The following is an 11,192-nucleotide window of genomic DNA, read 5'->3' on the forward strand; positions in this document are numbered from 1 at the left end:
CTCATAGAGGAATATGTCATTAGGATATTCTTTGCTAAGGATGGGAGTTATATACAGCTATTATTGAGCACAGATACAGTATATGACAGGCATGTTGTTGTAAAATTGACTTTATCAAATACATTTGATTAATTGATTGATTGAATGATTGAGCCATACATTTCTAAATACATGTCTCAGATGGCAGGTAATCAAACAACATTGGCAAATGGACACTCTTTTTTTTTGTCTACCTGGTAGCCGTAGGAGTAGTAGGTTTTTGCAGCAGTATCCTACCTACCCCAAAACAGACTGTGGTTTTACACTATTTGATCAGAGTATCACGATCTCCCCCTTATCCACATTTGACATGGACTATATTCTGATGCGTTCATCTAAATTAGTGCATTTAGTGACCAAATAATATGTCCCTGAACACTGATGTAGGGGCACCCTCGGCAACATCTAAATCCCATTATTAGTGATCACAGATGTAACTTAATGTCTCCAGGGAGAGTGGTGGTAGGATAGCGTTGCCCGTGGACACTGATCTAAGGTCAGTTTAGAATTATTTCCCTTAATGGTTTAGGTTTATCATCTATCGTCATATTGACCATCATGTCATTGGTGGAAACCTATCCCTCCTCTCATCCTTATCTGCCAATCAGAGTGCAGAATTATTTCAGAATACTGTAGTGTATTCATTACGGAAACCATTTACCGTTAAAGAACCAAACTGAAGCAAACAGAGCAAAACTAGAGTTTCTATTGGACACATGCAGTTAGTTCTCTCCCCGTTTCGTTCCATTTGCTTCCGTATAAGAAACGTTTTGCAACAGAATTGGCGTAATGAATATGCCCCTGATTACAAACACGGAAATACAGTGTAGTTAGAACGACGTCAACGTTGAATCGCTGATGCAGATGTCAACTATTTGGACGATAGCTGATTTGATATTCATAGCGAAATTACTCACAATTTAGACACATACCTAGCTATCTACGTACCACATATTCCGTTTTCCGTTATATGGAGTTTTTGCAGTTTCTGTCATGGGCGTGCATCGTATTTACAGTCGGGATGTTCTCGACTGGACTGTAAGTTTGACAGCTTTCTGCTTTTCAGAGAAACTACCTGGCTACGTAGCTAGCTAGATACCTGTTCTTTATTGCCAACATCGCAAACTTGGGCAGAGACCAAATTCAGTTCTAATTTGCTTGTTTGTATTGCATTAAACTGTAGAAACATAGCGATTTCATTTGATAGCTAGGTGTTGGTTAGCTAGTTAGCAAGTCCACCCTTATGTCACAAATAGGAGTTATACAAATATTTGCTTAGTTATTCGTTCAATGCCTGAGGCTTGTGCAAATAGAATGCTCAGGTCAGGTGATACTAAAATAATATGTTAGTTCAGTTGCATCCTTTTTCTTGTGCCAGAGTTGCAAGCATGTCTTATAAAACTGTGTGTGTGTGTGTGTGTGTGTGTGTGTGTGTGTGTGTGTGTGTGTGTGTGTGTGTGTGTGTGTGTGTGTGTGTGTGTGTGTGTGTGTGTGTGTGTGTGTGTGTGTGGGGGGGGGGGGGGGGGGGTGTCTCTGTCAGGACGGACCTGAAGAAGATGAGAGCTTCCAAAACTGCAGATAACGTCCAGTTCCTTCCCTTCCTCACCACATGCCTCAAGTAAGCTGTGTGTGTGTGTGTGTGTGTGTGTGCGTGCGTGCGTGCGTGCGTGCGTGCGTGCGTGCGTGCAGTGCCAATGCTATGTGCCAGCGACCACTGATCAAACCCGGGTCATCTGCACAAGTCATACTGTGTTAGCCCGCTGAGCTAAAGTCTTGTTGTTTGTCTCTATAGTAACCTGGGCTGGCTGTATTATGGGATACTGAAGACGGATGGGACTCTGGTCCTGGTTAACACCATAGGAGCCTGTCTACAGTCCCTCTACATCCTCTCCTACTGCCACTACACCAATGACAAGGTGAGCTGACCAGAGCGTTTTATAGTCTCTCCTACAGCCACTACACCAACGACAAGGTGAGCTGACCACAGCGTTCTATAGTCTCCTACTGCCACTACACCAACGACAAGGTGAGCTGACCACAGCGTTCTATAGTCTCTCCTACTGCCACTACACCAATGACAAGGTGAGCTGACCACAGCGTTCTATAGTCTCTCCTACTGCCACTACACCAACGACAAGGTGAGCTGACCACAGTGTTTTATAGTCTCTCCTACTGCCACTACACCAATGACAAGGTGAGCTGACCACAGCGTTCTATAGTCTCTCCTACTGCCATTACACCTACAACAAGGTGAGCTGACCACAGCGTTTTAAGGTCACTCCTACTGCCGCTACACCAACGACAAGGTGAGCTGACCACAGTGTTTTATAGTCTCTCCTACTTCCATTACACCAACGACAAGGTGAGCTGACCACATCGTTTTAAGGTCTCTCCTACTGCCATTACACCAACGACAAGGTGAGCTGACCACAGCGTTCTATAGTCTCTCCTACTGCCACTACACCAACAACAAGGTGAGCTGACCACAGTGTTTTATAGTCTCTCCTACTTCCATTACACCAACGACAAGGTGAGCTGACCACATCGTTTTAAGGTCTCTCCTACTGCCATTACACCTACGACAAGGTGAGCTGACCACAGCGTTTTAAGGTCTCTCCTACTGCCGCTACACCAACAACAAGGTGAGCTGACCATGGCATTTTATAGTCACTTATCACATATATATATGCCCAGACTTGAATCCCCCAGGAGTGCATTAGTTTGTCTTCGAGATGGGTCTGGTGTTCATTTCTGTAGATATCATAATGACGGTTTTCTGTATATTTTCAGGGTGTGTTTGCTTTAGTTCAATGTTTGTCTTTTGCCGTTATGGTTTGAAATACACTTTAGTATGTCTGCCCACTGGTTCCCTGCTTGTAGCCTAGTTTTAGGGTGTGTGTCAATAATGGTTAAAATTAGTATGGGGTCAGTAAACTAATGTTGTGCGTGTGTGTTCCAGAGGCGAGTGACCTCTCAGACGTTACTAGCAGGAGGAGTGGTCTGTGGAGGCTGGCTGTACTTCAGTGTTCTCCTTCCTCAGGGAGAGTCTCAGCTGGCCCAGTTAGGCCTCACCTGCAGCCTGTTCACTATCAGCATGTACCTGAGTCCACTCGCTGACCTGGTAAATATACAAAACCTTTCACAACATTTAACAAACCGCTACACAACATTCACCCAGTTAGGCCTCACCTGCAGCCTGTTCACTGTCAGCATGTACAGTGAGGGAAAAAAGTATTTGATCCCCTGCTGATTTTGTACGTTTGCCCACTGACAAAGACATGATCAGTCTATAATTTTAATGGTAGGTTTATTTAAACAGTGAGAGACAGAATAACAACAAAGAAATCCAGAAAAACGCATGTCAAAAATGTTATAAATTGATTTGCATTATAATGAGGGAAATAAGTATTTGACCCCTCAGCAAAACATGACTTAGTACTTGGTGGCAAAACCCTTGTTGGCAATCACAGAGGTCAGACGTTTCTTGTAGTTGGCCACCAGGTTTGCACACATCTCAGGAGGGATTTTGTCCCACTCCTCTTTGCAGATCTTCTCCAAGTCATTAATGTTTCGAGGCTGACGTTTGGCAACTCGAATCTTCAGCTCTCTCCACAGATTTTCTATGGGATTAAGGTCTGGAGACTGGCTAGGCCACTCCAGGACCTTAATGTGCTTCTTCTTGAGCCACTCCTTTGTTGCCTTGGCCGTGTGTTTTGGGTCATTGTTATGCTGGAATACCCATCCACGACCCATTTTCAATGCCCTGGCTGAGGGAAGGAGGTTCTTACCCAAGATTTGATGGTACATGGCGCCGTCCATCGTCCCTTTGATGCGGTGAAGTTGTCCTGTCCCCTTAGCAGAAAAACACGCCCAAAGCATAATGTTTCCACCTCCATGTTTGACGGTGTGGATGGTGTTCTTGTGGTCATAGGCAGCATTCCTCCTCCTCCAAACACGGCGAGTTGAGTTGATGCCAAAGAGCTCAATTTTGGTCTCTTCTGACCACAACACTTTCACCCAGTTCTCCTCTGAATCATTCAGATGTTCATTGGCAAACTTCAGACGGGCCTGTATATGTGCTTTCTTGAGCAGGGGGACCTTGCGGGCGCTGCAGGATTTCAGTCCTTCACGGCGTAGTGTGTTACCAATTGTTTTCTTGGTGACTATGGTCCCAGCTGCCTTGAGATCATTTACAAGATCCTCATGATCATGATCATTGCAACTCCACGAGGTGAGATCTTGCATGGAGCCCCAGGCCGAGGGAGATTGACAGTTATTTTGTGTTTCTTCCATTTGCGAATAATCACACCAACTGTTGTCACCTTCTCACCAAGCTGCTTGGAGATGGTCTTGTAGCCCATTCCAGCCTTGTGTAGGTCTACAATCTTGTCCCTAAGATCCTTGAAGAGCTCTTTGGTCTTGGCCATGGTGGAGAGTTTGGAATCTGATTGATTGATTGCTTCTTTGGACAGGTGTCTTTTATACAGGTAACAAGCTGAGATTAAGAGCACTCCCTTTAAGAGTGTGCTCCTAATCTCAGCTCGTTACCTGTATAAAAGACACCTGGAAGCCAGAAATCTTTCTGATTGAGAGGGGGTCAAATACTTATTTCCCTCATGAAAATGCAAATAAATTTATAACATTTTTGACATGCGTTTTTCTGGATTTTTTTGTTGTTATTCTGTCTCTCACTGTTCAAATAAACCTACCATTAAAATTATAGACTGATAATTTCTTTGTCAGTGGGCAAACGTACAAAATCAGCAGGGGATCAAATACTTTTTTCCCTCACTGTACCTGAGTCCACTCGCTGACCTGGTAAATATACAAAACCTTTCACAACATTTAACAAACCTCTACACAACGTTTATACAACATTCACCCAGTTAGGCCTCACCTGCAGCCTGTTCACTGTCAGCATGTACCTGAGTCCACTCGCTGACCTGGTAAATATGCAAACCCTTTGTTACACAACGTTTATACAATATACACCCTGTGTCCATGCATTGACCTGGTGAATAAACTTTTATACAACTTTAATACAACGTTCAGATAACATTCACTCACTAGCCTGGCAAATATACCTGTTTTTACAATGGTCTGATACCCACTATCCTCAGAGTACTCAGATTCCTCACATACTCTCATAAATATGTAAGTTAGAGCAACAACAGGGCAATCAACAGGCCAATAAGATGCCAGCTTCAGAACATGACCTCCTCTCATCACTCTCTGTCTCTCTCTTTCTCCCCTTTCCCTCCGCCTCCTCTCTTTTCCTCTGTGTTCCTGTTTATTCCTCCGCTAGGGCTGCATGATTTGGGCATTTGTAAAAAATGTTGTTGCAAATATTGCAATATAATTTATATTGAACCAAAATATAAATGCAACATGCAACAATTTCAAAATATTTACTGAGTTACAGTTCATATAAGGAAATCAGTCAATTGAAATGCATTCATTAGGCCCTAATCTATGGATTTCACATGACTGGGCAGGGGCGCAGCCATGGGTGGGCCTGGGAGGGCATATGCCCAGCCAATCAGAATGAGTTTTTCCCCACAAAAGGGCTTTATTACAGACAGAAATACTCCTCAGTTTCATCAGCTGTCCGGGTGGCTGGTCTCAGATGATCCCACAGGTGAAGAAGCTGGATGTGGCGGTCCTGGGCTGGCGTGGTTACACGTGGTCTGCGGTTGTGAGGCCGGTTGGACGTACGGCCAAATTCTCTAAAACGAGGTTGAAGGCGGCTTATGGTAGAGAAATGAACATTCAATTCTCTGGCAACAGCTCTGGTGGACATTCCTGCTGTCAGCATGTCAATTGTGTGCTCCCTCAAAATGGAGACATCTGTAGCATTGTGTTGTGTGACAAAACTGCACATTTAAGAGTGACCTTTTATTGTTCCCAGCACAAGGTGCATCTGTGTAATGATCATGCTGTTTAATCAGCTTCTTGATATGCCACACCTGTCAGGTGGATGGATTATCTTGGCAAAGGAGAAATGCTCACTAACAGGGACGTAAACACATTTTTGCAAACATTTTGAGAGAAAAAAGCTTTTTGTGCAAGTGGAAAATTTCTGGGATCCTTTTATTTCAGCTCATGAAAAATGGGACCAAGACATTACGTTGCGTTTATATTTTTGTTCAATATAGATCAAAACACTTGGGCGAACTGTTGAAATCATAGAAAGGGAATGATTTATATTAAGAAACAAATTGGAAAGCAGCATCATTCTTGTTTGGAACAATCTGTTGACTGCATTTGTCCTAAAAGAACAACATGCAAACTTCTAGTGAATCTAACAGCGAGGAGGAGGAACTGTGCTGCTTGAGTGACGGTGCGGGGCTTGGTGTGTGCGAAGCAGCTGCAAGAGGAGAGAGACGACAGTCTGAACTAGTGAACTATTAAAAACGGACATTACACGTGGCTGAGTGGCGTTTCAAAATATGACATGCAATATGGATCACTTGAAAAATGGATATTGCACATGTCAATATTGCGATTAATTGTGCAGCCCTACTCTCCGCCTTCCTGTTTGTCTCATTCTCTCTCTCTGTCTGTCTCTGTCTCCTCATATGACCCTGTGTCTATTTCCTGTCTTTCTTTCTCTTGTCTATGTCTTCCTGTTGTTCTGGGTCTTATCCCTTCTGCTGTCTTTTTGGATACATTGGAATTGCATCAATTCATCTCCCCCTCTCTTCTCTCTCCCCCTCTCTTCTCTCTCCTCTCTCTCCCCCTCTCTTCTCTCTGTCAGATGAAGATAGTGCGTACAGGTAGTGTGGAGTGTTTGTCCTTCTCTTTGACTGTAGCTACCTTTCTCACCTCAACATCCTGGACGCTCTATGGACTACAGCTGCAAGACTACTATATCATGGTGTGTATATGTGAGACGTGGTAGGGGCTAGATGGAAGGGAACTGGTAAATGATTGTAAATTACCTTTAACCTCTGTGTATTTGTTTGTGTGTTCCAGGTTCCAAACACGCCAGGCATCGTGACCAGTCTCATCCGGTTCTTCCTGTTCTGGAGATTTGCATCTGTCAATCAAGGTGTGCCGTCCTATAAGCTCATCGAAATCTAAGTGGCTGGAGATTCGCCCACCAACGGTTACAAGGGAGAGAGATAACAGGCTTCTTGACCCTATCATGGGCAGGCTGTCAATCACGGATATTGTTACTCATATTCTAAATGATTCATGATCACTCCTACCCACCAAGGGTTTAAGAAGTCTTTCCCCTTTCAAGGCAGAAGTTGTCCCTAATCACAGATCTAGGATCAGAGTACCCTAGCAATAGGAGATGAAAAATGCTGAATAAATATCTGACCCTGTGTCAGTGGATAGGGGCATTTTCCTCTGGCCCTTTCTCCCTCCACCACTTCCTTTTAGTGCCTTCTGTCCTAGTCTGGGACATCATTACTGCCACCTGAGATAACCAAACTCACAACTCAACCATGGGCATGACAGTCCTGCCCTGTCAATCACAGTAGTCTCTGTTACCCAGTGGGAGGTTTTTGCTCTTAGCATCAAAGCGCTGCTATTGGTTGAATCCCTCTAACTAACAGGGCAGGATGATCCCGCCCCTAGTGGAGTTTGAGACCCCCCTCACCATTTATAGTTGACTTGTATGTCCTCATCACTATGGTACCCTGTAAACTAGGGGTGAACAACTCTGTTCCTGGGAGCCACAGTATCTGCTGGGTTATTATCCTTCTGTTTTAACTAGACTGATGTATACCTGTATAACCAGCCGTCTACGGTCTAGACTCGCTATTCAATCAGTGATATGAATGGATCAATGAAGTACCAAGGAGAGATGAAAACCAGCAAGACTGTGTGGTTCTAGTAGGACTAGTTGTAGCTGGGGTGTAGAGCCCTCAGTTGTGCATTCCTAATAGGGTTGCAAAATTCCGGGAACGTTCAATAAAGTTTTTCCGAAATCCCAGTTGGAGAAATCCCAGAATCTGAAGGGAATAATAAGGAAGTCTGGAATCCTCCAACCAGGATTTCTGGAAAACCAGGGAACCCTACTCTAAGCAAACGTCATGTACTCTACATAATCGGTACGTTGTCTCTAAATCCATGAACTGAGAGAAGACTCTTTCTGTGTGAGCGGTTGTTACTAAGATTTCCATTCCTGTTTTGTTTCATACACAATGTTTTTGTTTGTTGTATTTGGGTCGTATGCCTTTGTGTGCATGTTCACAATATGTTTTTGTTTATTTTGTTTTACATTTGTCCAAACTAAATATAAAGTAAGTTTATTGTCTATGCTATTTTGTTTTAGATGCAATGGATTGTGAATAGGATATTCTACATATGCTATTATAATGGGATATTATCACTATGGAAATAAGGGAGTTGGGGCTTTGCTGGGTATTCAGACTGATTGAATAAATGATTTATACTGTTGTCTAACCTCTGTTTTTCCTTGTGTGGAAAAATAGTATCCACATAGGCCTACTGCTAACATGAATAGGTACAATTTGATTGGCTGAATATGAAGACATATGAAGACTCATTGAAGGAGGTGAGAGCACTGCACTTGACCATGTGGATCACCAGTGGTGTAGTCATTAGTCAGTTGAAAACATTTAGCAACGGATACCGTTTACTCCAAAAGTAAGTTTCTATTGGACAAATTCAGGTAGGTCGCTCACCATTTGGTTCTGTTTGCTTCCTAGAGTAAATGGTAAAAAGTTTCTGTTGCAAAACAGACGTTTTACAACGGAATCCGACTAATGAATACACCCCTGCTCTTGTTCTGTGGGGTTTGTTTGTGTTTTAGGGTTAATGAGGTTATTCTTACAGTAGGTTTGTTTGTGTGGAAAGCAGTGTGTGAGACCTTGCGTGATTGGGCAATACTGGGAATGAGGTTGTGTGCGAGTGAGACAAGGCAGTGTGATTGTGCTGCAGTGAGAATGTGTTAGTGTGTGTGCATGAGTGAGTGTGTTTTCCTAGCCAACACTGCCTGATTGGGCAGCTGTGGGAACCGCTGTGTTGGGGTTTCTCAGCGTGTGTGTGTGCCAGCTTCTCTTCCTGTACTCAAAAGATTCAGCCTCCCTACTGAGAACACACAGACACAACACCGAGAGAGGGGGAGTGGGGAAAAGAGGGGGAGGAGATAGAAAAGGGAGGGTAAGTGAGAAAATTAGTAAAGATTGAGGAGGGAGAGGGGACATGGAAAAGGAAGAGAGGGTGAATGGGAAATGTGAGGAAAGGAATAGGGTCAAGGGAACAGTAGAGGTTGACAGTGTAACGGGGAGGAATAGGGTCAAGGGAACAGTAGAGATTGACAGAGTGTAACAGAGGGAGGAATAGGGTCAAGGGAACAGCAGAGATTGACAGAGTGTAACAGAGGGAGGAATAGGGTCAAGGGAACAGCAGAGATTGACAGAGTGTAACAGGAGATGTAAGAGAGGAGGGAAGGATCAAGGAAAAGGATAGAGAGACATAAATTAGCTATGCCACAGGGAGAGAGGCAGCCTACAGGTGTGAGTACGAAATGGTCTGGTTTTGATTCAACTGGAAATAGAAGAGGATATCTCAGTATAAACACTACGGCTCTACTCTAGGAGGGAGGGGGGAAGAGATGAGTGGCCTAAAGGTGCCGCAGTTCGTACATATATTATGACAATTTTGGCTTCTTTCTTTGTTTTGGTCTTCGGCAAGGTTTTTTTTGGCTGTTCGTGCACACGTTTTCTCGAGGCAAGCCAAAGTTCGAAGCCGAAGTCTACGTCCCTTCGTCGGTCATTGGTCAACAGTAGGGATTCTTCAATGAACTGTTTGTTGTCATTCAACGATAGACGACTCGTTTTCATGCAGATGTTTTCACTTGAGAAATACTGCACCAAACATCTTAGATGTCAAAATGCCCAACTAAAGTGAAAAACTCACTAGAAGTGGGTGGGCGGAAAGGAGGGGACAGGCAGAGCAGTGACTTTATTCTAGCAGGATAGTCCATATCTCCAATCATCTTTGCTGATAGCAATGTTGTGTTTCCATAAGTGGATGAATTGGTCTTATTTAGCATGTATGGTAAAGCCTCAACCCATAGCTACCTCTTCCAATTCAAATGAACTCTAAAGAAAAGTGACACAGACTGTAGCACCAGCGATAAAACGCACAAATAGAGACACGTTCTAATTGAGCGAGGCGCCGGCTTCGCTTGGGTCATTATAATTCAAAACAATACATTCTAAAATAAATCACACACACACCTCGCTCGCCTTTGGTGAGTTTAGGCCATTAGATCTCCTCAGCAAAAACGTATAAATTAATGACAGATTTCTTGAGTTATCTTTCATTAATTCTGACAAATTTGAGGAAGTGTATACTGGCTAAAATCTAGGAAAAATAAAGAGAGATGAAGGGAATAGTTGATGAGAGAATGAGAGAAGGATGGTCTGATTGGAGGGGTGTAGTCCCAATGTAAGGAGAGAGACGGAGGAAGGGAGGGAGGGGGACAATAGAAGGATCTACTGTATGGAGACACACAGACTAGACAAAGCTACAACAATGGGTTAATATACACCCATATGATCATTGTGATTGTGTACGTGTCTTCGGGAGAGAGAGTTAGGGTATGGTTGTCTGGGGCGTACGGGCAAGAGGGGGACAAGATGTCGTGTGTGTTTCATCAGTGGAACAATGGCAGTCTGCTCGAAAACAGGATCCCTCTGTTTCCTGAACCAGGGGGTCTCTCTCTCTCTCTCTCTCTCTCTCTCTCTCTCTCTCTCTCTCTCTCTCAAACACACACACACACAAACACACACAGAGAGAGAGAGACACAGACATGTACGCATGCACTCACGTGCACACAAACATTTAATTAATCCTTCACTTCACTGGTAATGTCAATGTAGATTTATTAATCTTAGGGATCAAATTATTCTCAGCAGAAACAGATTTAACAAGAACAGCAGGGGCTGAAGAGTGAAACATGGTGCAGACTCAGCATAAGCAGACACAAACACACACACACATTCAGACACTTATTCACACAGTCAGCATGTGCACTCTCTACGATCAGTAAAAACACACCTGTCCCAGCTGTTGTTTTGAAGAGAGAGAGGGCGAAAGAAGGAGGAGGGAGGAATGTGCTTCTCTCTCATTTTTTCCTGTCGCCCCCTCACCCCTACTCCTCTCTGTCT

At 43.7% G+C, this 11,192-nt stretch overlaps 1 protein-coding gene across 2 annotated transcripts; it reads left to right on the forward strand.

The window, feature by feature from the left end:
* The first annotated feature begins 673 nt into the window (after window positions 1-673).
* On the forward strand, window positions 674-8,457 carry slc50a1 (solute carrier family 50 member 1). 2 transcript variants are annotated; one of them, XM_084157549.1, is made up of 6 exons: window positions 674-1,077; window positions 1,580-1,657; window positions 1,832-1,955; window positions 2,999-3,160; window positions 6,797-6,916; window positions 7,015-8,457. In XM_084157549.1, the coding sequence occupies exons 1-6, from the start codon at window positions 1,010-1,012 to the stop codon at window positions 7,120-7,122; spliced, it is 660 nt and encodes a 219-aa protein (XP_084013675.1). In that variant the 5' UTR covers window positions 674-1,009; the 3' UTR covers window positions 7,123-8,457. The 2 variants fall into 2 exon arrangements, with proteins under 2 accessions (XP_084013675.1, XP_084013676.1); XM_084157550.1 differs by having other exon boundaries at window positions 849-1,077; window positions 3,080-3,160.
* Window positions 8,458-11,192: the final 2,735 nt, after the last annotated feature.

The sequence above is a fragment of the Coregonus lavaretus genome (genome assembly GCF_964263955.1).
Source record: "Coregonus lavaretus genome assembly, chromosome: 3".
Classification (NCBI taxonomy): domain Eukaryota; kingdom Metazoa; phylum Chordata; class Actinopteri; order Salmoniformes; family Salmonidae; genus Coregonus; species Coregonus lavaretus.

Bases quoted from the DNA above. Each gene is read 5' to 3' on its own strand.
- slc50a1 (XM_084157549.1), top strand. From the start codon at position 1,010: ATGGAGTTTTTGCAGTTTCTGTCATGGGCGTGCATCGTATTTACAGTC. The intron at 1,658-1,831 runs GTAAGCTGTGTG...TTGTCTCTATAG, and splicing joins TTCCTCACCACATGCCTCAA to TAACCTGGGCTGGCTGTATT. The intron at 1,956-2,998 runs GTGAGCTGACCA...TGTGTGTTCCAG, and splicing joins GCCACTACACCAATGACAAG to AGGCGAGTGACCTCTCAGAC.